We start from the raw sequence: 27,463 nt of genomic DNA, 5'->3' as shown, positions 1-27,463 counted from the left end.
GGGCTGTCTGTGCTGCCAGGGGAAGCCGCTGTCCTCCTTTGACCCGTGTAAGCTTGCTGCCCTCCAGCTCTGGGGACAGCACAGTGCTGCCCTGCACCTTGAAGCTGCTGCTGCTCCCACCTGGCCTGCCCCAGCCCTCGCCCGTGTCCCTGGGGAGCGCTTGCCCTCTCTGCAGCCTTGGGGGAGCTGAGCTGAGCCCCAGCTGTATGGCCCTGACAGCATGTCCATGCACGGTGCCAGACACGGCCCTGGTTCGAGGTTGGTCTCCGGTGCCATTCATGAGGGCTTTGATGGGTTGAACACTTTCCTTCTGGGCCCATAAATTCTGTGGCTTGAGTTTTTGTTTCCTTAACCCTGACTCAGCTCCCCTGTCCCAGGTGTTGGGCACATCAGACCTGACTGGAGCAAACGTAGGCCAGGGCAGAGGGATGTTGCTGTGGCACCGGGGACACGCCAGCCTGCCCTCCCACCAGGCATGGCTCCCGGCTGAGGAATGCCAATAGAGGCTGCCATGAGCTCCAGCATGCTTGATGCACAGGGACTCACAGGAGCCCCACAAAACCTACTGCGGGGACTCTGGGCGTCTAGTCCTTGAGGGTCTTGGTTCCCAGAGGGAACTGCACACCCATCCATGCCGCACGCTGGGCACTGGGGAGGAGCCGTGCCGTGCAGCCCCAGGCCTCCCTCCCACCCTGGCCTGGCTTCCTCTCTTCCCTCACCATCCTCTTCTTCTGACCCTCCCCCAGGGATGAGTGACAGCGTCAAGGACAAATTTTCCATCGCGTTTTCCATCGTGGGCATGTTTGCCTCCCATGCAGTGGGGAGCCTCAGCGTGTTCTTCTGTGCGGAGATCACCCCGACGGTGATAAGGTGCGTGATGGGAGACACCCCGGGGAACGGCGGCTTCTCGGGACTCAAAGACAAGTCCCTGGCTCCAGGCTGGTGTGGGATTAACCAGCATCAGCTCTGTCTCTGGCTCTGGGCACATCGGCTTCATGGTTCACAGCCGAGGAGCCTGTTGTACCCAACCCCAAGGCACCCGAGAGTCACGGGAGAACCTGGCCCTGGGGTCCTGTCCAGGCAGCAGCAGGAAGAAGGGGGAACAGGGAGCTACTCTGGGCCCAGGAAATATGTCAGTGACTGGCAAGGGGGGAATTCAGTGGATCACTCATGCCGCACTTCCACCAGAACCTGTGCCGCCAACTCTGCTAAGAGACCTCACGGCACAGCTATTGCAGAATGTTTTAAAAAGTAGAAAGAGTCTTCCCCCCGGCCCCCTGCCCCCCGACCCCCGACCAAGATGCAGTTTCACTCTTGTTGTCCAGCCTGGAGTGCAGTGGCATGATCTTGTCTCACTGCAACCTCTGCCTCCTGGGTTCAGGCGATTCTCCTGCCTCAGCCTCCCGAGTAGCTGGGATTACAGGTGCCTGCCACCACGCCTGGCTAATTTTTGCATTTTTAGTAGAGACGCAGTTTCATCATGTTGGCCAGGCTGGTCTCGAACTCCTGACCTCAGGTGATCCCCCCACCCCAGCCTCCCAAAGTGCTAGGATTACAGGCGTGAGCGACCGTGCCAGGCTGAAAGAGCCTTATTTTATACTGATCTGAGAAGCTGATGTCATGAATCCAAAGAGAGAAGGCCCAGCAAGTGAGATCACTGACTCATGTAAGAAACGTGGATGGAGAGCCCGCTGCGTGCCAGACACTAGGCCCAGAAAACACAACAGCACAGTCCTGCCCTCGTGGAGTCTGTGGCCATTTCACACCTCCCTAAAAGGTGTGACTCACTTGTGCTCAGCCACTTTTGTTTTAGTTCAGAAAGTGAGGCTGACCCCTTCCTGGTGCCGTCTCTGTCCCTGGGTCGTGGCTCCTGGGTGCTACACACCATTTACTGTTGCCATGCGTATAGGTTAAGAAAAAGGCATGCCTCCACTACAAGAGCATCACTCAGCTGCAGTCATTTTCCTGCAGTTTGTGACTTACTGAGGAGCTTAACTTGAGTTATACCACACTGAACTTCTTAAAGGAGTGTCATTGGCATTTCTCATGCATGTGCCTTCATGAAACAGAACTTGAGAGTAAGGCCAATAGTTCAGCCGTGAGTCAAAACCCAGGTGTCCGAATAGTGACACCCTTGGGAAAATCCAGTAGAGGCCACTCCAGTCCAAGGCAGGCTATGTGGACGCTAATGATTTCAGCCCCTCTGGTGCTGGGGAAGGCTTTGGGAGCAAGTAGGCAAGTCCGTGGACTTTCTTACTTTCCACGTTTCCAGTAGCCGTGCTAACAACAGCATCTTCACATCCGCACTTTGATTCATTCTCTTGGATCTGTATCACACAGGCCCAGCCTGACAGCTACTGGGTACCTGGACAGAAATGCCGAGGTATTGTATGATTAAGCACCACAGAACTCATCCTGTCCCTACCTTCTGCATAAGCCACAGGGGAGAGATGAGTCAGGAGCTTATTTAGTGCTTGCAGTTGCAAGATACCTCAGGCAGACCGCAGGCTCACTCCCTGTCTAAAGGGGGGAAAGTGAAATTTCCCTCCTTTATCAAAGAAAACAGCAAAGACGAGTCTTTCAATAGAGCAGAAGCCGCAGTCAGACCTTCCGGGTTTCCAGCTGGTCTCTTGCAGCCTTTGCATGATTATGCATTTGGTGGGGGGAGGGGGGGCCAGCAGGGACCCCTGAACTCTGGCAGTTGGTAGGATCATTATTCTCTGTTAGATTTAGCTTAGCAAGCTAGACGGAAGGAAATGCTGTTTCCTTTTCCTCTTTGATGAAAACCTGGAAAGATTTGGGGACAGAAATTCAACAAACATGTTCTCAGATTCAGCTGGCCAAGATGACAAACTGGAAAAAATATGTGACCCTTGGTGATGTTTTCGTGCCTGCGGAGGATGAAAGGAAATTGAGTCCAAAGGGGGTCCCTGGGCCAGGCTGGGAGAATGTCTAGCGTTCCTGACAAATCCCTCTTCTCGCTGGGAGCCCTTTTCACCCGTGCCATCGGGAGGCCGCAGCTCTTTCTTGCAAATGCACTCGGGAACGATTCCCATGGAGGCGCTAGGATGGAAGTGGACTCCCCTGCCATCCCCCCACTTCACAGAGAGAAATCCAAGATAAGCCGGGATGGACGGCCTGGGGCCCATGAGCTCCAGCGTAGCACAGAACTAGCCTTTCCCTGTGACACTCTACTACAGACAAGCCTCCTGGCAGCAAAGGGTAAGGGGCCAGGATGGACTGCCTGGAAGCAAATATGAGGTTATGAAATTTTCTGCAGAAAGTTCAAAAAATGCTTTTATACTTTTTATACTTGTTCCACAATAAAAAGCAACAAAGGCTTGCAGAAATCTATTGCCCCAAGGATGATAGAGGCCAAGTAAACTAAATATTGTTTCATGAGGTTCTGTCCAGACCTCACATCGACAGAACCAGCTACCTGCTCAGGCCCAGGCCAGGTGGTGGTTCTCATCAGCCAGTGCACAGCTCATTAGATTCATTTGTAAGAGTTGGGTGACTTTGCAAGTGTATCTGACTGTGTCCGCCTCCCAGCTTGACATGGGCAGAAGTGGCCTGCGGTCTTGGGTGGATCTGGAAGCAGCTGCTGGCTGTGCTGGGGCTGATCTTTTCTATCCACTGTCCATCTGGATGTTCCAGGTGGGCTCCAAGGCTTCCTTTGCCCTCACACGGGGGTCCAGGTGAGAGAGGACGCAGGCGCTGGGGATCATGACACCCACCTGTTTTCTCCTGCTCTGCCCACTCCGGCAGCCCTGGCCCTTTCTAGGTCATAAGCCGGACGGGCCTCCCTGAGACCCTCCCTGACTGACGACTCCCTGACATCTGTCCTCTGCTTTAATGCTGCCTCAAGAATAGGCACCAAGGGCCAGGATGACCTGGGATTAAGGGAGCATCAGAGTCTGTTCAACTTCTTTAAAAAGTTGTATCTTAAAGGCCAGGGGCGGTGGCTCACGCCTGTAATCCCAGCACTTTGGGAGGCCGAGGCGGATGGATCACGAGGTCAGGAGATCGAGACCATCCTGGCTAACACGGTGAAACCCCGTCTCTACAAAAAATACAAAAAATTAGCCAGGCGTGGTGACGGGTGCCTGTAGTCCCAGCTACTCAGGAGGCTGAGGCAGGAGAATGGCATGAACCCGGGAGGCGGAGCTTGCAGTGAGCTGAGATCATGCCACTGCACTCCAGCCTCCTGAGTAGCTGGGACTACAGGTGCCCGCCATCTCACCTGGCTAATTTTCGTTTTTTTTTTTTTTTTTTTTTTTTTTTTTTTTNGCGTGGTGACGGGTGCCTGTAGTCCCAGCTACTCAGGAGGCTGAGGCAGGAGAATGGCATGAACCCGGGAGGCGGAGCTTGCAGTGAGCTGAGATCATGCCACTGCACTCCAGCCTGGGCGACAGAGCAAGACTCCATCTCAAAAAAAAAAAAAAAAAAAAAAAGTACAAATATTTGCTCATCCTCGACTTCACAGATATGTAGTCAAGTCACATTAAGTAATATAAAAGAGGAGGTGGAATGGGAGGCTCACCTCCGGTGTTTCAACGCGAGATGGTAATGTCACATGGCTAACAGCAATTTGATTCTGGAATCCTTAATTCAGTGAAGTTTGCCATTTCTAATAAGAAGTCGGCCTGCATATCAGTCTACTTTATTTAGATCCTATTGCTAGTAAAATAAAGATATCCCGTGGATATTACAATTTTGTGCTCCTAAGGCACAAGGAGGCAGTGCCTGCCCTCCGTTCTCTGTCCATAAATCAAGCAGCTCTGACTTGTCAACACGGGCCTATGCTGCCCTCTAGTGACAACCTAGAGAAAAGCAGAAAAGGCACAGGCAGAGCCCACATTTCAGGGCAGGAAATGAACCTTAAAACCAAGGACGTAACAATCTCTTTCTCTAATCTGAGATTTCAAGAGAGAGAGAGAAAAAAAAAGCCAAAAATGGCATACCAACTTCTGCCACAATTTTTCCTAATCGTACTGAATAATGTCAAGGAATCTTTTTTTTTTTTTGAGATGGAGTCTTGCTCTGTTGCCAGGCTGGAGTGCAGTGGCGTGATCTCGACTCACTGCAACCTCCATCTCCCTGGTTCAAGCGATTCTCCTGCCTCAGCCTCCCGAGTAGCTGGGATCACAGGCACGCGCCACCATGCCCAGCTAATTTTTGTATTTTTAGTAAAGACGGGGTTTCACCTGTTGGTTACGATGGTCTCGATCTTCTGACCTCATGATCTGCCCATCTCAGCCTCCCAAAGTGCTGGGATTACAGGCGTGAGCCACTATGCCCGGCTATGTCAAGGAATCTTTGATAGAAAACCAGATCATTGCTTCCACAGAAAAAAATAAAAAGATATATTCCATATTCTATATGCATGTGTATATTTGTTGCATATTATGTATACACATATATGTAGACATTTTTCTAATGATCTGCAAATTAAATAGATTTCATTTCATTTTATTTGGCACGGTTAACAAGATAGATCCGTATGATGTGGTTCACCAGGCACAATGCCAGGCTTTTGCTCCATGCAGTTTGCCTTTTCACAGTGGCCCTGTGCCCACCCCTCCTGGGGGTCTGTGCTCTGCACTCCTGCATGTGACTCCCGTGTGAGTAAGGGCAGTCCTCGCTGCTTGTCAGTGCCATCCACATGTAATGCCGGGAAGGTCAGGCAGAAACCTGGGCGGTTTCCGAGAAAATGGTGTCCCCATTAAGATCCTGTCCATTATCCCTAGCACCTGATATGCGCTGTGGCTTCCTGAAGGAGCCAGGTCTACCAGAAACACTTAATTGGCTATTTTAGGTGTTCAGTCTTCATCTTACAGAAGGATTTGATCTTACTGCTCATTGCAGTGGTCATCTATATTTAACCTGTCCCATTCATCTGGGTGAGCTGACCTTCCTACTCAGGAAGCCAGTGTGATCCGCAAGCATCCAGTATTTATTAAACACAAACAACACGTGCCTGTTGATGTCCTAGAAAATAATTCTTGCCCTTGAGGGGCTCAGAGACTAGTAAGGCGACCGGCACGTGAACACATACTGACAGAAAGATGCAGTGTCTTTGAACAGTGGTCTGGGACCCTCAGCCTGGAAAGAGTGTGAGTATCTGGGAGACATCCCCCAAATTCTTGCTCTTCCTCATCCATATCCCCCATACACTGTGAAGCACAGTGGTGTGGCTATTCCTGCAACTCTTTCAGCCTCTCCCTGGGAAGGGCTTTCTAATGTGAAGTGCTGATGACTGTCATAGCCTGCGTGAGAGGTGGCTGTCAGTCTCCCTCCGTGGCTAAGGCTGGGGAATCTGTCACTCACAGAGTATCTTGGTTTTCTATTGCTGCATAACCAATGGCTCCGAAACAGGGGCCTGAAGCAGCATGCATCCACTGTCTCATGGTTTCCGTGGCTCCAGAGTCTGGGCATGGCCTGGCTGGGTCCTCTGCTCTGGGTCTCTCACAGGCTACCATCAGTGGGTAGGGTCCACCATTAAACCAAGTCAGGTACTGGTAGGCTCTGTTTCCTCACGGGCTGTGGGGCTGGCAGCCTCAGCTCCTCGCTGGCTGTTGGCCACAGGGACCACAGTCACAAGGCAGCTCCCTTGGTCAAAGCTAGCAAGAGTCTGCTAGAATCCGCCTTTTGGAACCTTGTTGTGGAAGGAACATCTCACTATCCTGGCTGTATTTTATTGCTAAAAAGTAAGTTATCTGTACCTTGTACCTTGAGGCCCAGCGCACGCTCAAGGCACAAGGGTGGGAATTACTGGGGCCAGTCTAGAAACCTGACTATGGTGCTGAGTAGATGCCCAGGTGCCAGCCAGGTCTCAGTGGCTGGGCAGGTGCTGGGGACAGCACATGGAGTGGAGCCTGGTCCTGCCCTGGTGACATCTCGTGTCTATTAGAGACACACAGACACGCAACGCACATGTGTCTTTGGGCTACACAAGTGTCCTGAGGATTCAGGGGTAGCACCCAAGAGAGCCTGCTCAGCCTGGACTCAGGAAGGGTGGCTGGGACTGAGGATTCCCGGGGTGTGGACTGGAGCCCCACGCATAGCGGCTCTAGAGGGGATGTGTGTGCAGCAAGTGCACAGCGGCGGGAGGAGGAGAGGCAGGATTCCCAGGGCTCGGGGAGCAGGAACAGAGGTTCCTGGAAGGCTGAGGGTAGGCGGGTGTGAAGCGGCTTGAGGAGGCAGTGTTTGCAGAGCTTGGTGCCTCACTGAGAGGAGGGCCAGGGCGGAGGAGAAGAATCCCAGTGGCACAGCCCCCTCTGCCAACTTTTAGGACTCCATTCCATGCCTGGGGGCTTTAGGCCCATGGGAGAGGCTCATCCTGTTCGCCTCCCAGTTCTTGAACCTCTCCAGCTCTGGTTCCTCTACACCCAGCTGCCCCCTAGACCCTGAAGGACTTGGGTGGCCCCTCCCCAGCACTCAGTGGATGCTACCATCCCTGGAACCAATCAATCCATGGATCTTCCTGTCCCCATGCTAGTCACATTCGTGCTTTAACCTCCACCACATTTGGACGTTGGAGCTTTTCTCATCCCCATTTTGCAGATGCAGACCGAGGCTTCGGGAGGTGAAGCTGGTGGATGGGGGGCCAGGATTCTAGCTCAAGCTCATGGGCTCCAGAACGCCTGCTCCCAGCCACCGCACTCGCACCTTTGTGGCAGCAGAAGTCTGTTCTGTAGCTCACTTTGGGCTGGTTCTTTGTATGTGGGTTTACTCAAGGCTTGAAGGCTAATGGCCGACGCCCTGGTCTTGACAATAATCTAATGGAACAAACATTAACAAAGCCCCTGTACCGGAAGGCAGTACTTCCTCCAGACGTGCGCAGACGGCGCCCTACCCGGGTAGCCCGTGGGAGCTCGGCTGAGCTAGCATGGGTGAACCTCACAGAGCGAGCACTGGACAGAGCTGAGGGACCCGGCGCCGTGAGCAGTGAGACGGGACCCCGGCGCCGTGAGCAGTGAGACTCAAAGGGAGAGGACGGGATGAAGAGGTGGGGCCCCCAGGATCTGTGCATCACCTTGCAGGCAGGAGGGAGCCACTGGAGGACTCTGAGCAGCCAGGTGACACGATCAGCTCTGTGTTCTAGGAAAATTGGTTTGGCAATAGTGAGGAAACAAAGTCCAGGGGGTGCAGAAGATGCAGCAGGGAGGAGCGCAGACCCAGGTGGCCTGGAGTGGACGCCCTGAGGACTTGGTCATGGCTGGGAGGAGCGCAGACCCAGGCGGCCTGGAGTGGACGCCCTGAGGACTTGGTCATGGCTGGACAAGCAGCAGCTGGGAAAGGGAAGAATCCAGCCACTCTTTATCCCCTAGGACTGCAAGCCTGGCAAGGCTGCCCCTGGGCCTATGGTGGATGCAGATAGGTGGACTGCAACCTATAGAGAGGCGGCCATTTCTACATTAGAGGGAGAGAAGGGAGAGAAGTGTCTTCTATTCTTTTGTTATAAAATAGGACAAACCCCCCCAACACACACACACGCACACACGCACACACACACACAATATCACCATGCCTCCATTGCATTCTGAGAAAAAGGCTCCGAAGCTGCGATTCTCCCTGGGGTTATTAGCATAGACCTGTGTATGTCTGGTTTACGAGGGCCACCTGGGAACCCTAGGACTCCCATCCTCCCTGCCCAGGTCACCCCTGCCCAAGCCTCCTCCATTCACGTCCCCCCATGTCAACCCAGGTCATCCTGAGAGGGTCTGTGGGAGCAGGCATCAGGTCACAAAGGCAGGGATGCTCTCCCCGTCTGAGCAGCAAAGCCTGAGAAGTCCCCAGCACGAGGGAGCTGCTGCTCAGTGCTCCTCGGTGCTGCTCGGTGCTGCTCGGTGCTGCTCGGTGCTCCTCGGTGCTCCTCGGTGCTCCTCGGCGCTGCTCGGCGCTCCTCGGCGCTGCTCGGCGCTCCTCGGCGCTGCTCGGCGCTGCTCGGCGCTGCTCGGTGCTCCTCGGTGCTGCTCGGTGCTGCTCGGTGCTCCTCGGCGCTGCTCGGCGCTGCTCGGTGCTGCTCGGCGCTGCTCGGTGCTCCTCGGTGCTGCTCGGTGCTGCTCGGTGCTCCTCGGCGCTGCTCGGCGCTGCTCGAAGCTGCTCGGTGCTCCTCGGTGCTCCTCGGTGCTGCTCAGTGCCACAGGGGGGCAGAGAAGAGCAGAAACCCTGGCCGCAGGTGGTGGTGGAAAGGGGAGTCATGGCTGGTCTCTTAGTTCCTGGAAAGAAGAGGCAAGGCCTGGGCGCCTGCCCAGAACTAAAAGCTTTGGAGATTTGTAGCAGCAGGGGGACCAGCCCCCACAACAGGAAGTTCTGTTGTTTTAAAACAAAACAAAACAAAAAAACAGCTTTATTGAGGCATAATTTACAGAACCATAAAATTCATCCATTTTAAGTAAACAATTCAATGACTTTTAGTAAATTGACAGCACCATGCAACCACTGCCACAATGCAGTTATAGAACATTTCTTTCTCCCCACAAAATCCCCTTGTCCTCCTCTGAAGTCCATCCCTACTCCCAGCCCAAGCTACCATGAATCTGCTTTCTGCCTGTACACATTTGCCTTTTTTTTTTTTTGAGACAGAGTCTCGCTGTGTTGCCCAGGCTCCAGGCTGGAGTGCAATGGCACGTACTCAGCTCAGTGCAACCTCTGCCTCCCAGGTTCAAGCAATTCTCCTGCCTCAGCCTCCTGAGCAGCTGGGATTACAGGCTCCTGCCACTGCACCCAGCTAATTTTTCTATTTTAGTAGAGATGGAGTTTCACCATGTTGGCCAGGCTAGTCTTGAACTCCTGACCTCAGGTGATCTGCCCACCTCAGCCTCTCAAAGTGCTGGGATTCCAAGCCTTTTTGACTTTTCATATAAATGGATTCATACAATCAGTTAGCATAATGTTTTTGAGTCCATGTTGTAGCACGTGTCAGTACTTCATTCCTTTTTATGGCTGAGTAATATTCCATTTTATATGATGGGCTGCATGTTGTTTATCCATTCACCAGTTGGCCATTTGTGTGCTGTCAATTTTTTTTTTTCATAGAGATGGGGTTTTATTGCCTAGGCTGGTCTCAAATGCCTGGCCTCAAGTGATCCTCCCGCCTTGGACTCCCAAAGCACTGGGATTACAGACATGAGCCACCGTGTCTGGCCTGCCCATCTTTTTACTGGATTTTCTGTCTTCTTTTTGAGTTGTAAGAGTTGCGTAGTGGCTCATGCCTATAATCCCAGCACTTTGAAAAGCCAAGGCGGGTGGATCATGAGGTCAGGAGACCAAGACCATCCTGGCTAACACGGTGAAACCCCATCTCTACTAAAAATACAAAAAATTAGCCGGGCATGGTAGCACGTGCCTATAGTCCCAGCTACTCGGGGGACTGAGCCAGGAGAATTGCTTGAACCCAGAAGGCGGAGCTTGCAGTGAGCCGAGATGGTGCCACTGCACTCCAGCCTGTGTGACACTCTCAAAAAAAAAAAAAAAAAAAAAGAGTTCTTTACATATTCTAGTTACAAGTCCTTTATCTGATACATGCTTCACGAATATTTTCTCCCAGTCTGTGGTCCTTTTCTTAAACATGTAACTTTTGAAGGGTAGGAGTTTCTAATCCTAATGAAGTCCAATTGATCAGCTTCAGCTTTTTCTTTTGTGGATCCTACTTTTGATGTTATGTGTGAGAAATCTTGGCCTAACACAAGCTCATAAAGCTTTTCTGTTTTCTTCTAGAAGCGTTATAGTTTGAGCTAAGTTAAGCACTTAGATTTTATGATCCACTTTGAGTTCATTTTTTTACATGATGCGAAGGGTCAGCATCATTCTTTTGCATGTGAATATCCTGTTGTCCCAACACCACCTGCTGAAGAAACTCTCCCTTCCCCCTCACTGGATTTGCCTCCATCTACAGTCAGTTGACCATAAACGTGAAGGTTTCTGAACTCCCAGTTCTGTTCCATTGATCTATTGATATATACACCAATACCAAACTGCCTTAAGTCGTATGGCTTTATAGTTTTGAAACTGGGAAGGCAAGCCTTCTAACTTTGTTCTTTTCCAAAATTGTTTTTGACTACTCTGAGTCCTTTGCATTTCCACATAAATTTTAGGATCGGCTCACTGTTTTCTCAAAAAAAAAAAAAAAAAAAGTCACCTGGAATTTTCATAGGGATTATGTGGAATATATAGATTAATTTGGGAAAAATTACCATCTTTACAATATTGAGTCTTCTAATTCATGAACATGGAATGTCACTCCATTTATTTTTATCTTTTTAACTTTCAGCAATGTTTTATCTTTTTCAGCATACAAGTCTTGCATTCCTTTGTTATTTCTAAACATTTTATTCGTTGGGTGTTAGTGTGAATGGAATTTTCTTAACTTCATTTTTGGGTGTTTTGTTGCTAGCATGTAGACATAGAATTGACTTTTATATGTTGATCTTGTATCTTGTGACCTTGTAGGACAGTCTTTTGGTGAGTTAGGAGCTACCTATAGTGCCAACCAAGAGAACCACAGACTGGTCAAGAGCTGGAGTTATATACCTGCCTCCTACCTGTTGCAGGACCTCCCTTTCAGCCCACTCAGCCTCAGCAGTTCCAAGGACAAAGGTCTCTTCACTTCAGGGAGTGCCTAACAATTGAGCAGCCCCACTAGAAAGCTTCCCCAAACCAAAGGACCACTCTGCCCGCTGCCCTGGGGCCTGGCAGACAACTCCACTCCCCGTTCTCGAGACAAGGCCACCTCTGCCTGCCCGCTTCAATGAGGCCCCAGAACTGGGGACCAGGCAGCCCTCTCTAGCCTGGTCTGTCACCTGAGCGCCACGGTCCCACTGCAGCCTGGCACAGCACTGCTTTCTCAGGGGCCACAGAACACCTTTGTCCCAGTAATGTGTTTTTAGGTCAAAGTGGAGAGGTTTGAGGGATAGGGGTTTTGTAAGTGTTGTGTATCTACTAATCCCTGGGACTCTTGGCCGCTCCCGTACAAGGCAGGGAGTGGAGATCAATGGCTGGCCTTCTGGACTTTGGCTGTCCTGAGCTCAGAGCTGCAGTGAGTTCTTCTCTGTCAGTGCACAGCTTCATTTGGAGGACCCTTCAGGCACAGTCCTCAGAGATGGGACCGTTTCCACTGGTGGTATGCAATCAATTTTAGGAGACACGGGGGCCATCTACTCACAGTGAGGAAATTACTCTTTTAAAATATCTTGCTCTCTCTCCAGTTATGACAAAGAAAAAGTCTCTGTTCGTGCTGGTACGTCCTTCGTACCCTCTTTAACCCTTGGTAATCCCCCAGGCCTTGGGGAAATGGCATAATTTCATTACCTTTTATTTTTCCTTGTATATTACTTATGGCAAGTAATACTGGCTTTCCATTTACAGTAGTATTATATAAAGCTGCCTTTCAAAATAAAGTTCTCATGGCCCCCCAGCCCTGAAAAAACAATAAAAATAGGAAACAGATTAAAGAAAAAGATAATGTAAGTAAAAGCTTTTGAACTGATGAGGAAAAACGGCCACTGCCTCAGAGTAGCCCTGAACAGATGCAGCCGGGGTGCAGGTGATATGGGATGTGTGAGATCGGGGTACACTGGGCAGTGCCCAGGGCAGCAGGGCCCCTGCAAAGGCGGCTTCCTGGTCCACCCCGAGCTTTTCCAGGATCCAGCCACTAGGCCACGGCAGCTCACCCAGTGCTTGCCTCCTCCTGCAGGTGCGGCGGGCTGGGGCTGGTGCTGGCCAGCGCGGGCTTCGGCATGCTGACGGCACCCATCATCGAGCTGCACAACCAGAAAGGCTACTTCCTGCACCACATCATCTTTGCCTGCTGCACGCTCATCTGCATCATCTGCATCCTCCTGCTGCCCGAGAGCAGGGACCAGAACCTGCCTGAGAACATTTCCAACGGGGAGCACTACACGCGCCAGCCGCTGCTGCCGCACAAGAAGGGGGAGCAGCCACTGCTGCTCACCAACGCCGAGCTCAAGGACTACTCGGGCCTCCACGATGCCGCAGCCTCGGGTGACACACTGCCCGAGGGTGCCACGGCCAATGGCATGAAGGCCATGTAGCCTGGCCCGCAGAACCCGGGGCTCAAGGGTTTGGGGCTGCTCGGGCACAGGTTTACAGACCAGGGACCGAATGCATGGCCCGGAGGGGGAAAGCTGCCCCACCCAAGCCGAGCCTCTCAAGGGTGTGGGGAAATCCTGTCTTTCCAAAAGTCCAAGGAGCACAGGTCGGAGGAGACGAACTCTTTGGAAATAACCCTTCCAAGACTTTCTTTTCTGCCATTAAATGTTTGTATTTATTTTGGTCATTTTTACGAGAAGCACTTTATTCCCTCCCCCTCACTGATCACAAATGGAATCACCTCTTTCGGCAGCGAGATGCAGTCACTCTGGGAAGATGCCGCAGTGACCATGGTCGCAGCCGGTTCCTCTCGGGAGACGGGACACGGCTCCTCGCAACACCCAGGAGCCCCCCAGGCTGCCTGCCTGTGTGCAGAGGCAGGACACGACCGTGGAGCGTTTCCAGGACTGCATTTTAGACAGAGTGAAATGTACATGAATTTGGCTTTTGCTAGAGAGTCTGTGTATGGTTTTTTAAGGTCCTTTTTCCCTTTCTGTTTGCAAGGTAAGAGCTTCTATTCCGTGTGCAGGGAAAGCAGCTCACAGACGCCATTAAAACCAGCTTCATCTTTCCTTCAGGATCATCCTTTTGTACTTGATGCTGGACGCTCTTGGAGAAAAAGCTTAAATATTTCACCAGAAATCTTAATTGAGCAGCAGTAATATCGCCACAGCTTTGTGAGTACACAGCTAACAGATGCGTCGAGGCCTGAGATGTGCTCGTTTTTATTCCTCCTCTCCCAGATTGGCTCCAGCAGAAAAGCCCCCCGTGCACAGCCAGCTCTTGTGCCAGCACTACTTGAAAACATGGCCACTTTCTAAGCTACAAACAATGAGAAAATAACTCGAAAAGATGGCAGAGGCAAATCCACAGCAGGGGGGACTGCCCTCCACACGCGCCCGTCACCCACACCTCGAGCACACACCAGGAAGATCACCAGCTTGGACGGCCGTCACCTCAGACATCACTGCAGGAAGCACCCGCAGGAGCTGGGCCCCCCACGCCTGCCTTCCTGGGCCAGCTTCCGCTTGTAGTCACTCGCTTAGCGCAGAGGCGGGGCTTCCGGCAGGGGGCGGAGATTCCTCATAGGTGAGTCCAAATGACCTCCAGCCTCTCGAAGGCATCAAGACAAATTGAAAGAAAGCAATAACTCACCAAAGCTCAACGCTGCCCCTGCCCCGACTTCCAAGGGTTTCTTCGTGTTCCTCGTTTCACCCCAGAAGGTAAAGGTTTCCTCTTGGCATTTTCGGAGGAAATGTGTAGGACACCCAAGGCCACTAAGAGACAGCCTCCTTGGCAAGGGCAGGCACCACTTTTGTAGCAACTTGGGCACCAGCTTTTCTGGACAGCCTGGCTTCTTACTGGGATTGTCCAACTCATCCCTTCTTGAAGCGTGTCTTTGCCATGGACTGTGTCCTTCCAGGGAAATCGTGGTCTCGGGCCTGGGTGAGACAATGAAGTGACTTCCAACCGACATTGCTAGAATTCACAGGGCAGAAAAGGGGTTAGCCTTCTCCCCTTCCAGCTTTCCACCCGGCCTGCTGTTTGCTGTCTCCGCCGTGTCTCCTCCACATGCGGTCCACACATCAGTAGGAGCCTGGTGATGTGTGAAGACACAGCAAGGGGCAAGCAGACTCATGGCCACGTGTTTCCAGTGGCTGGACCACGCCGACACCTGGGATCTTGAGGTACCCAGGAAGAGGGGCTGTCTGGCCGGCCGCTCCCACCTCCACTTGCAACACGTCCAGCTCATCCTCATCTTCCCTCTTTTTTAAAGTCACGTTTCCATGTTTCAACATTAGTTTGCATTCACCTTTACAAAGGCCTTTCTTTAGATCTGTGCAGCCTTTGCGTGCCAAACTTGTGAAATTCCTTTTACCTTTTTTGGAGTACTTGCTACAAAGCCACCTGTCAACAAACCCCCGTTACGTACAGAATAAGACCTGTCCAGTAGCCAGGCCCGTAGGCAGTTGGGGAAGGTGGGAAGGATCCAGCGAGGCCCCTGAGCCCGCACCTGGACAGGTGTACGTCTGCACCCATCACCCCCAGCACCAGGTCACCCTGCAGTCCAGTCCACTTCCTACTGTGTTGCGGAAGGATTTGCTAAGTGATGAAAGTTGCGAGCAGCCTCACGCTGGTCATGTAAACTTTTTTTTTTTTTTTTTTTTTTGGGAAATTGAAGCTGTAGAGTGCTGCCCGAAATCTCTAGGAAGGTGGTGGCAAGGGACAGTACTCACACTCTTCTGGTCATGGCCTCTGATCTCCACCTCAAATGACAATAAAAAACCGGTCCAACGAAGACAGTGCTCAGCACTTCAGGCATCAGGACTAATCCATCAGTGACTGGAAAAGAGGCTAGCGCTGAGGCCTGGGCTCCTGGGACCAGAGTCCAGCGGGTGTGAGTGAGGCTGACTTGCCGACGGCCAGCAGGTGATGTCTCTCAGCCGGCAAGGCGGTCCCACAGCTGTCCTCCCACGGCAGCCTCAGGAGGAGGCTGGGTGCCTGTTCTGTGGCAGCTTCAGCCCAGGGATATCCAGCTGTTGAGGAACACCTTTATAAAATGTTGCCAGAGCAGCAACACTTCCCGCTGAGCACAGCCCCGGGAAATCTGGTACCAAGTGAGCAAGGCGGCCGGGCCCACCCAAGCCCGCCACGCGCCTGGGCCCGCCTGGCTCTGCAGGGGAGGCTGCTACGGCTGCCCACTTCCCAGCACAGTCTGTGGCGCTTGAACCCCTCAGTCCTGTTCCCTTCCTGGCTAATAGGGAGACCCTTCTCAGGCACCCACTGTTTCAACTTGACCCTCCCACCCCCTGCTCCTCCACACACCCCTGCGTCCTGCTAGCCTACCCTGTCAGCCTTTCAATAAACGTGATGCACAAACGTGGACACCTGAGATGGAGCTGAACATTTCTTCACTTTGTTCTTTTCCTGAAGTCAAACTCTTATCAAATACTCTAATTATTACCACCCAAGAGAAACAGGGAAAAGGTTTCAATGCTTTTGTTTACTGAGAGTAAGAGCACCTGCATCTGGAAGACGGGCTGGTAAGTTGGTTTGGCTACAGAACAGAAAGAAAACAAAACAAACCTCGTAGGGGAAGTTTGCACTCAGACACCACCACTTCCTAGAGCCAAATGAGCGATTCCGAACTGGAAGTGCCATAAGCGGGCCTGCGACATCACACCGCCGGGCCCCAGGTATCGCATGTCCTCTTGTCTAGAAGGCACCACCTCACTTCCATGTACCGTGTGTTTTGGAAAATCAGTATGGCGTGTCATGTCTAGTGGCGAACACTTCCCTCCCTCTGTCCTTGAGGTTGTGATATAAAACCCGTGTTTCTGTACGTGTGGGTGGGGCTCCTCTGACGGTGCTCGTTCATAGCACAAGCTTACACTGAGTTCTGAACTCGTTCACAGCTGCGTGTCTGCATGGTGTCGCATCTGTTGTACCTTTGGGGAAAATTTGTATGTAAATGTACAGAAATAAAAATGTTGCCCCGTTAACAGATTTCCTCTGGAATGTCTTCCCTACCTCACCTGATGGTATCCAACAAAGGGCATTTCACTACCATTAACGATGAGTAATAAAATCCTCTGTGTTCATTCAGACCTCGCTGCGTCACTACTTTTCATGCCTCTGTAAGCTGTGTCTTCACTCGCCCCGAGGTGGGTGGAGGGAGGCCTCTCTGCTTCGGGTCCTGGTCTTAAAGGTAGTCAGAGGCAGAGGCTGGATGAAACACAAACTGTTTACCAAGTGCCACTCTCAGACCACCTGGGAGATGGGGGCCATCAGTAAAATTAAGAGGAATTTTTTCCCCTTGTTCGTTTATGTTCTGCTGATCCGTGGCCTGAAGGTTCCTAGAGACGTCAAGAAATGAGTATCTTACACTGTGATTCTGTGAGGAAAGACTGGTAACCCAAAACTCTCTTCTCTAATGTAGTATTTTTTAATGAAAATGACAATATTTCTTTAATAAAGTATTTATACCAAACTCTTCTCTCCATAGCCCTGATTTTGTGTCACTCACTATTATATTCCTAGAGGTGTCCACTCAGCTTTGCAAGCTGTGATGAGGCTGGCCGGGGCCTTGAGGTGAGCACGGAAAGTCTGCAAAGGAGGGAAGCGCCTGGAACCACAGACTCACTCCTCCGACGCGCCTTTCCGTCCTGGCCAGGGCCACCACCTTCACTTGCCTGCTGCCGGCTCAATGCAAGACTTTTGCCTCTGGCTGAACAAAAAGGGTTCCGATGGACCCCAAAGGTTAGAAAGTTTTTTGCCAGTGGTCCTCAATCTTGCCTGCACAGAGGCACCAGGGGAGCTTGCAATCCTGCCAAAGCCTGGGCCCCAGACCGTCTGAACCTCTGGAGAAGGCCCAAGACTGCAACCCACTTCAAGCGGTAGCATTAAGGATTAAAGGCTAAGGAGTACAAATGACCAGAGCAGGTACCTGAGCTACTCTGGATTTGGGATAGAAGAGAGGGGAGAAGGGAAGATGATGAAATAACAAGAGGAGCAAGAAGGACCTGAAGCCTTTGAATCCATAAAAAGGAAGGAGATAAAACCATAATTGACATCTAACTGCCATGGTACTTATAGTTTGCAAAGCATTTCTATCTACCTACTTAATCCTAACAAGAACCTATCAAGGTGGAGATTACTCCAACTTTATAAATGAGGACACAGAGCCTAGAAGTCAGACTTCACAAGACCACAAATGTAGTAATGGGGCAATGTAGGGAGGTGCTCAAATGTAGGCCCGAGAGAGAACACAGCAAAAAAGGAGTGCCCAGAGGAAGGGTTTAGGGAGAACACAGCAAGAAGAGAAGTGCCCTGGGGTTTCACTGCAATGAGAAGGAGATAAATGCATCAATTCACAAGACAGAATTCTGAGGAATGCACACACAAACCTAAAGCATATTTACACATCACTTTAATTCTAACTGAGGATGCACATGAGACAGTCATGTCTGACTGAAACTCTTAGATTACAGCCTTCAATCCCAACAGAAATCCCATTTCGTCCCTCTATCACTCACAGCCAAATGAGGAAGTGTGTACTGTCCACTTTGCCTCTCCTTCACCAGGTGGGTCAGTATGAGCCTTTTGGCCCACACACTGCTGAGAAGGAAGCTCAAAAGATTAACCCCTTAAAAACAAAACAGGAACGCGGCCTGACGACAAACTGAAATTCAATCCATTTATTTACATGTACATTGTACATAAGTTAACAAATTCTCACTTCTGCCACTCAGCTAGAACTTTTCAGGAAAAGCCTCCATCTCTTCCTTGATCCTGTTTTCTACAAGTAATGCGAAGTTACTGTCTGTGTTCTGGAGGTTATAGCTGACAAACACCTGTTTGTTGGTCTTCCTGGCTAAAAAGAGAAAACACATTGATACAGCCACTCCTGAAATACTGCAGACCCCATGTTCCTCACACCCACAAGCAGCTGGGAAATGCTCAGAAAGAGGATGGGGTTGTAGGGAGAGAACAAAGCTCTGATCTCCGCGCCTCTCTTCAGACAGGTGCTGCAAAGGCAGACGAGTCACTCAGGCCTCTCCCAGTCTCTCCAGCAGACCGGGGTTCCGAAGGGCAGGCCCCACCTCAGCAGCCTCCCTGGAACTTGTTGAGAGGCAGCTCCTGGGCCCCACCCAGCCCTCCTGACCCAGAAAGCCAGGATGTGGGGCCAGCTGTCTGCGGGAACAGCCCTGCAGGGGCCGGCACTGCTTAAGAACCTCTGCTCTGCACAGAGGCGTTTCTGGTGTTCTGATTTTTAAAAAAATTTTTTTAAAACACAAAAAATAAAGTATTTAAAATAAGGCCGGGCGCGGTGGCTCAAGCCTGTAATCCCAGCACTTTGGGAGGCCGAGGCGGGCGGATCACAAGGTCAGGAGATCGAGACCATCCTGGCCAACACAATGAAACCCCGTCTCTACTAAAAAATACAAAAAAAAAAACTAGCCGGGTGAGGTGGCGGCACCTGTAGTCCCAGCTACTCAGGAGGCTGAGGCAGGAGAATGGCGTGAACCCGGGAGGCGGAGCTTGCAGTGAGCCGAGATCCGGCCACTGCACTCCAGCCTGGGCCACAGAGCAAGACTCCGTCTCAAAAAAACAAAACAAAACAAAACAAAAAGTATTTAAAATAAAATATTAAAGTTCTCCTTCAGCACCACCCCACCCCTAACCACACACCTCCCTCCCTCCTACATTTCCATGCATTTGCATACATGTGTACACAAACATATTCGTGTGTGTGTGTGTGTGTGTGTGTGTGTGTGCATATACAGATAGGCATATGGACATACATGTAATTTTCTACTGAATGTAAGTTTTAGTCCCTTTCTACAGAATTGATAATAAATGGTTGAGGTGCGCACTGGGTCAACCGCAAAAATCAAGTAGAGTCACATACCCGGCATCTGAAAGCCGATATCCTGAAAACAAGTGGGCAAGAAGGCTACGGCAGTTCCATGCTGCCTGCCCCACTACGGGGCCTCCTCCTTTAGCCTCACCCACACGCAGGGCCAGTGCAGAACTACTCACCCCTGAAGAGGCACTGACCCGCCCCCACCTCAACATACGGTGACCATGTACTGAGCCTCATCACCAAAAGGCCGAAAGGTGGTGCGGTGACGCTGAGGGGCACCAGGCCACCCGCACCATTACTAAAGCCCGACTTAGAACACACGTCACAGGATCTCACCTGGGCGGCAGTTCTGTCCTTTCAGTTGCCGCTGTCTGAGCTATGGTCCCGCCAAGAACCGTGAGAGGCAGTGTGGCTCGGGGGCACAGGCACAGGCACAGGCCCCACCGAGGCCTGGAAACCTCTTCCAGCTTTGTTTGTAAACTGAGAAAGGGTAGAGCCCAGGACTCCAAAGGCCTGTTTTCAGCTGTATAAGGCTGTGTGATCTTTAGGGCTGGAAGGGTCTTGGGTATTATTTAACTGACTGTCCTTACAAGGCAGCCAACGCACCTACGAGAAAGCAAGAAGACGAGCACAGCCTCCGCCTGAGGACAGCTGCTGAATTGTATGGTACGGTTTACATCTCGGGAAATTTTTTTTCTATTAAAAAAAAGGAATGTGTCTGGACAAAGGCAGCTGTTCGGTTATTCCAAGAGCCGGTGTTTAAAGAACAGCTTTTACAGTACTTAGCAGACAGCCTGCCACCAGCGTGCTGGGTGCAGGGTGCCCCCGAGGCAGACAGCTGTGCCCAGTTATCTGCTCAACCCTGTGGGGGGTGAGGAAGCCTCTTACGCTTCCCCTACCACGAGGGACCAAACTCATCCTTTCCTAGCTGCGTTAGGCAGGCTGGGACCACTCGTGTAGAGGCTGATATGAAGGCAGGCAGTGTGGTAAGAAGCTGGGGCTCACCAAGGCTGGCCAGGAGGAGCCCAGAAGTCACACCCTCTCCGAGGGGCAGGAACGTCCCCTTTACCCCAAGGAGGCCCCCTGGGATTCCAACTGCAGCGATAGGACTTCCGGGGAACAAAGCTGTGTCTGGAGGCACTGTCGCCCTCAGACCCAAGCTGTGCCCTCCAGAGCCATCGGAGGTTGGGTCCCCATGGCCACACCAACTCCTGCTAAGCTTCCAGAGCTACTGAGAACCCCCAGGCCTTCTCTTTCCCTACTTGCTTTCATCTCTCATGTAAGATACTGATTCAGGACACCTCTCCCTTTTCATTGTAGTGCATTAATAGTGCACTTTCAACTTTAGGGCCCAGACCCAGGCTGGAGACAACTCGCACAGCACAGGACTTTGCTGGAAAACCCCTTCTTGGTCTGAGCTCTGCAGCACCAGTCCCTTCAGTGATGCTGGAAGCCACAGCACACCCTTGACTTGTCAAGATACTGAGAACCCCTCTTTTTTGGCATATAGATACTAGGCCTCCATCTCATAGATATTCTGGAGCCGAATTTACCTTATTGATATAGAAGTTATTCACGGCCTGCAAGACACGCTCACATCACCTTCTCTGTTGGAGTGTGCCTTGGCAATCCCACCCAGCTTTCTGTCTGTATAAATAGGAATACCTTCCTGGGCCTTCTCCCGCCAGGCGCGGGCACACCGTAACCTGTTCCACGTAAGTGTGCCACCCCTTACACAGTCACAAACGCAAAGTGACACAGAGACACAAAAGGGGGCTTTTACCTTCATGTGGCTCAGAAAAAAAAGATGTAAACACAAAGAGGGAAGGATGGCAAGTGGGAAATCAGGGCGAAAGCTAAGCAGGAATTCTATCTTCTTTGCAACTTTTCCGAAAATTGTAAATTACTTCCTAGTTAAAAATTACCACAGTAACTTACCAGTCAGGTCTCTACCTCCAAGGGAGAGAAAAAGAATCCTGCGAGTTCCTGAAACGCTGACCTGTGCCCTCCCTGACCTCTGTCCTATCCACACACTGCCATGGGCCTGCTGGTGACACTCCACCCTGCCCTGCCTTCCCCCTGGGCCATGTGCCACGCTGTTCGTGTGCATTTGCCTCAGTGTGACTGACCCAGAGGTTCCTGCTTGTCAGGGACCAGGTCCTTCTCTGCCTGAGACACAGAGAGGCTCCGTGACTGACTCCAGAGCTGAAGCAGCTGGGCCTGCTGGAGAACGCCTGACAGGCATCCTGTGCGCACCGGCCACAGGCACTGGGGCTGGGGCTGGGGATCATAGAGCACATGGACTCCTTACCTGGCCCACAGGAAATATGTGTTGGGGTGTGGGAGGCGTGGAGCCTTCAACCTCATGACCTTTGCTTAATCCCCACTCTACGCCACACTCACAGGCCAGGCCAGTCTTCCCTCTGAGCCCTGAAGAGCATCACACTGTGAGTGAAGCACAGTCCTTCCTGCACAGAGGTGACACCTGCTCTACCAGCTGCACTGACTCCTCCAAAGGCCCAGGAGGCTACCTGGAGCCACTGCCCACAGGGGCTGTAGGCACTTCTCACTCTCTTCTCCCAGAAGGAGGTGATGCACTTACAGAAGGGAACTAAATCAGCTCATGGACTCAAGGACACAACCAAGGACAAGGTGGGAGTCCTTTGGGAACAGGCCGGCCCTGGGACGGTGGTGGTGACAGGCAAGCATGGACGTGCCCTTTAAAGAAGACCCAACGTGCAAAGGTCTGTGCTTCCCAGCAGCAATGAGGTGACGGTTCTTAGCATAAAGATTCTTTACTTCCAAAGGGACTTGCTTCATGCTTCCATTAAAGAGTGGGGCTCCCGCCTGGCTGGCCATGCAGCACCAGCTGTGGGTACGTACCTAGGCGCTGGGCAAGGCCAGTAGAGGTCGTGTCGGAAGTGTCTCCGAGGAGGGAGGTAGACACGGGGATGGAGTCCTAAAAGAAAAGCAAAGGGCGCACTGCAGTTCTCCACCCACCGCAGGCCAGCCACACTTCTGGCTGAGGGGCTTCTGATCCTTCACGAGGATGGCAGTGGCAGGGTCTGAGAGGACAGACACAGGTGCCGAGGGAAAGAGGGGGTGGCATTCATCAACAACCAAGTAGGTGGACCCCATGTCACATATGAGGTCGGTAGAGCTGGGAAAGATGAAGTTGGAACCACAGTCCTGTTAATAAGTTCTAGGACCAGTTTCACACGAAGGCTCGTTTTAGTGTCTGAAACTCCAAAGCATGCTGAAAGGCAACATTACAACCAAAAGGGAAGCAAACAAGATCATGAAGGCCACAGCAAGAAGAAAGTGACTCACAGTCTGGGCACCTGTGCCCCAGTGCCTCGGGCCCCACAGCAGCTGGCTCAGAGGCAGGATGCCTAATCTCCCCATCTCAGCCTGTGAGGCGGCGTGCTGCTCCAGCCCCTGCGGGCTCCTCGGGGCCGGCAAGTGCCCTGTGACTTTGAGAAAGGGCACCAGCCACCAGCATCCAAACAGGGAACATAACAACGTCTGAACACGCTTGGCCAACCTCATTTCGGACAAGAAGCAATAAGGTGAAACAAGCAGTACGAATGATGCTCAGATCAACAAATGGGCCCTTCGGAGATGTGGAGTAACCTGCTCCCAACGACTTGGGGGGTAAAATCTCACCATGAAAAATGTCTAGCCAGTCCCGTAATCCCAGCACTTTGGGAGCCTGTGGCGGGAGGACTGCTTGAGACCAGGAGTTGGAGACTCACCTGGGCAATGAAGTGAGACCCTGTCTCTACATCTTTACTCAAAAGAAAAAAAAAAAAAGTAAAATAAAGTTAAAAGGTCTAGCTTAAAAGAAAAAAAAAAAATTTATTGGTAATATGGCCAAATTGCTTTTATCAAAATAGCAGATTTCTAGGAGAAGCAGCCTGGCTACAGAGGTCTGAGAATCTTGGGAAGTGGCAAGATTTACAGAGGTACAGAGACTTTGGGGTTTGATCCCCCTGCCACCCCAACTGTCCTAGCGGGGACAAGTGAACTGAACAAACAGCCACTACGTGCCGGACAGTATGGCAGGGCACAGAGCACAGGCGCTGCTCATCTCCTAAAGGTTCAAAGCCACTTCCACAAAAGACAGTAAAGGGCAGGAGATCAAAAAACATAGGAGAAGAATGAAAGCATTTACTGTATGCTTTTCATTAAAAACGATACAAAAATATGATCTTAATGAGCCTGCTGTTTACAGATTCCTCAAGTTCAACATTTAGCTGCATGGTAACAGTATTTACAGTTAAACCTTCTAGAAAACAGAAAATCTACCTTACCTAGGGTGGCCTTTTTCTACCAAAAGTAAAACGTAAAGCCCCATTGTGTTACTCCTAAGAGTTCATAACTTCCAAAACCACACTAGGACTGTGGTCTCCCAGCAGATGCATGCCCAGAGAGTTTTCCTGCAGCTGAAGCACCACCTTCCACTCCTAGAAGCCAGTTGGGGGGTCCAAGAATCCCCGAGCAGGCAGGAGCCCAGGTCCCAGGCCAGCTTCCCTCAAGCTGGTAGGACTTAGTATCACTAGCCCTGCAGCCTCTCTGGGCACCAAAAATCCCTGCTCAACCCAAGGTCGGCCAGCTCAGGGTGCATGGTGTCTGTTCTCTACAGTCTTACACGTGGGAGTTTAGGGAAGCGGGAGGGAGGAGACCTCACAGACTGGTGCCATTCTCCACGCGTGGGCTGGCAAAACTCCTGACAGGGCCAGACAATAACTAGTTCAGGCTTTAGGGGTTACCAAGTCTCTATTACAACCGCTCAGCCCTGCCACCAAAGTACAAGAGCTCCACAGACTCTACCTGCGTGGACGGGAGATGGAGGGCCAGCCCACGGGTCACAGGAACCTTGGGCTTCCTGCCTTAAGCGATGGCCTGCACCTCTTTTCCCCGGCTGGCTCAGCCCTCTGCCCCTGTAAGGAACATCCAGGCACACTGTGGCCAGGGAGTGGGACTGGACTTCTGACAGGCCAGGTCACTCAATCGGTCCCCTGTTCCTTCTCCTGCCTGGCCTTGCTGGAGGCGCACTTTCCAGAGGAGAAAGCACACCCCACTGGGAGCTGTGACCACCATGGGACGGGTGACCAAAGCCACCCCCAGGAGGAGCCTACTTCTTCCACACTCACTAGCCCAAACCAGCACTGCACAAAGGGGCACAAGGCAGTGACACCAGAGCTGACCAGTGCCCAAAGCCTTGCCCACTATGACCAAAGCCTTGGGATCAGGAAAGAATGCGAGGTGGCACAGAGCACACAGCCCCACCCATCACCCCTGGTCCCCCAGGCCTCTTCTGCTGCCGCCTGCTCAAAGGCCCACTGCCAGGCCCCTCCAGAAAAGAAAAAATAAAAAAGGAAACACCGAGGAAAAGAAAAGCAAGAAAGGAATCCAGATGCCATCCCCTTCCTGAGGTCTTTCCGGGTGCTGTTGTGCACAACGAAAGGGCTCGCCCAGGACTTCCCGCCCCCAGCACCCTCAGTCATCACTGCCTCACTGGCTTCAGAAGAGTCTCGCCGAGGGGGCCTCACTCATTCATTCCACAGGGACTTAGAGAGTGGTGCATCAGGAGCTAGAGATACACACGCTCACCCTGGGCAAGCACACAAACCTCACCGTGAAACACTCAACGGCTGAGAGAGGGAGCTAAGGCGGCTGGGAGACCAGCAGTGCCAAGCTGGAGGACAGGGAGGAGCCCTAAGAGGCAACAGAGCCTGAAGGTCACTGGAGTCCTTGGGTGCTCTGAGTTCACCTCGTGAAAGGTTTTGAGCAGAGAAATGAAAATATCCAACTTAAGTCTTAAAACTATCATTCTGTTGCGCTGGTTACAAGGCAGTGTTGTGGCTTGAATTGTGTCCCCGCAAAAAATACGTTGAAGTCCTAACCTCTGGGTACCTGTGAATGTGACCTTGTTTGGAAACAGGGCCTCTGCAGATGTAATTAAGATGTAATTTAGGCCGGGCACGGCGGATCACGCCTATAATCCCAGCACTTTAGGATAAAGATTAGCATAAAGATTCTTTACTTCCAGAGGGACTTGCTTCCCTTTGGGAGGCAGAGGCGGGCAGATCATGAGGTCAGAAGTTCGAGATCAGCCTGGCCAACATAATGAAACCTCAGCTCTACTAAAAATACAAAAATTAACCCGGCGTAATGGCTTGCACCCGTAATCCCAGCTACTCAGGAGGCTGAGGCAGAACTGCTTGAACCCAGGAGGCAGAGGTTGCAGTGAGCCGAGACCACGCCATTGCACTCCAGCCTGGATGACAGAGCAAGCCTTCGTCTCAAAAAAAAAAAAAAGATGTAATTTAAGACAAGGTTATACTGCAGTAGGGTGGGCCCTTACTCCAACATTACTGATGTCCTTATGAGAAAAGAGTCGGGCTCACTTTGGGAGACTGAGGAAGGAGGATCATCACTTGAGGCCAGGAGTTCAAGAACAGCCTGGGCAAAATAGTGAGACCCTCATCTCTACAAAAAAGACAATTAGCCAGGTACGGTGGCACATGTCTAACCCTAGCTACTCGGGAGGCTGAGGAAGGAGGATCACTTGAGCCCAGGAGTTTGAGGTGACAGCTCTAAGAATGCCACTGTACCCCAGCCTGGGTGACACAGAGAGACTTTGTCTACAGAACTTTGAGAATAAACCTCTGTTGTTTTAAGCCACGCGGTCTGCGGCACTTTCTTACAGCAGCCTCAGGAAACCAGGGGAAACCAGGCGGCGACGCGCAAAGCCGGAAAGGCGGGAGAGGAGGGGAAATGGTTAATGTCCCAGGCTTGGCCCAGCGTGGCAGGGTGAAGGAGGTGAGGGCGGCTTGGGTTTTGTCTGCTTTGACTGGCGGCAGTGCCTAGGGACTCAACGCGTGGAGTGCTGAGAAAGAGGAGTGTGAAGAAAGAGGAATCCAAGACGACTGCGAGGCTCCGAGCGCACAGCCAGGAGGATGGAGCTGCCATCCCAGCGCCGGGCAGGCGGAGGAGGGGGCAGGCTTGGGAAGAGGGCCTGATGTGTGCCCTAAGAGTGCCTAGTGCGAAATGCCTGAGACGGCAGGTGGAGACGCAGGAGTCCCCAAAATATGATCAGTGTGCTCAAAATCCATACGGCGCGAGAGCTACGAGGTAGACGCGTCCCCCAGCGCGCGTGTGGCGAGGAGGGGCCCAGGACATTCCGACCTACAGAGACCAGGGCGGGACGCAGCTGCGGGCGGCGGGGCAGGGAGAGGGGCTCGGAGCCCGCGCGCAGCTCCCGGGGTGGTGCAGGCCCGGGCGCCCGCGGGTTCCCTAAGACACCCCGCGGGAGGGCTTCGGGGGAGTCGGGCGCCCGGTGGACCCAAGAGAGGCCTGGGGGGCTGCAGCTCGCGCAGGCCCCGCGCCCCGGCCCCGCCCCGCCGCCCGCACCCTCGGCCGCCCGTCACTCACGTAGCGGCTGCACATGGCCACGGCCAGGTTGCGCAGGTGCGGCGTGGCCCCCACCCACAGGAACAGGGAGTCCGTCAGCCGCATGACGTGGAAGTGGACCAGCTGCTCCCACAGCCTGGCGCTGAAGTTGTGCAGGGAGACGTCCCCGCCGGCGGCGGCAACCAGCCCCGCCATGCCGCCCCACGGCTCCCGGCGCTGCACCCGGGTCCTCGCCGCTGCCGGCCCAGCCAGACCCGATGGAGCGAGCACCGAGACACCGAGCGCGCTTTCGCTTTCGGCCCCGGAGGGGCGGGGGGGAGGGGCGTGGTCGGGGGGAGGGGCGTGGTCGGGGAGGGGCGATCCGGGCTAGGGTTGGGGGCGTGGTCGAGGCGGGGCGGCTGCCGGCCCTGGGCGGAGTAGCTGTCCGGGGCGGTCCTGCCGGCGTCTCCCGCGCTGCAGCACCTCTCTAGACTGGGAAAACCCACTTTAGTCGCAGAGTCCGACAGTGACCTCTAGGAGCCCACGGGCGCCCGGCAGAACTCGCCCTCGCTTTGTTTCCCC

The 27,463-nt window shown here is 52.5% G+C and overlaps 2 protein-coding genes across 4 annotated transcripts in view; one reads left to right on the top strand and one right to left on the bottom strand.

Moving 5' to 3' along the window:
* The window catches only part of SLC22A23 (solute carrier family 22 member 23), a 190,669-nt gene extending 173,562 nt beyond the window's left edge, over positions 1-17,107 (top strand). The window contains exons 9-10 of one of the 3 annotated variants that reach the window (XM_025383941.1): positions 747-870; positions 12,701-17,107. In XM_025383941.1, the coding sequence (XP_025239726.1) occupies positions 747-870; positions 12,701-13,058 (482 nt within the window). In that variant the 3' untranslated portion in view covers positions 13,059-17,107. The remainder of the gene's footprint in view (positions 1-746; positions 871-12,700) is intronic. The other 2 variants (XM_025383942.1, XM_025383943.1) reach the window with 2 other exon arrangements.
* A 912-nt stretch (positions 17,108-18,019) lies between these two features.
* On the bottom strand, positions 18,020-27,179 carry PSMG4 (proteasome assembly chaperone 4). Its single transcript, XM_025384002.1, is given in 5 exon segments — positions 18,020-18,490; positions 21,795-21,813; positions 21,816-21,913; positions 22,367-22,442; positions 26,924-27,179. Coding segments are annotated over 5 exon segments (489 nt in total). The 5' UTR covers positions 27,098-27,179; the 3' UTR covers positions 18,020-18,368.
* Between the last annotated feature and the right edge of the window lie 284 nt (positions 27,180-27,463).

Source organism: Theropithecus gelada, chromosome 4 (assembly GCF_003255815.1).
Source record: "Theropithecus gelada isolate Dixy chromosome 4, Tgel_1.0, whole genome shotgun sequence".
Classification (NCBI taxonomy): domain Eukaryota; kingdom Metazoa; phylum Chordata; class Mammalia; order Primates; family Cercopithecidae; genus Theropithecus; species Theropithecus gelada.
This window is presented reverse-complemented; position numbering and strand designations above follow the sequence as displayed.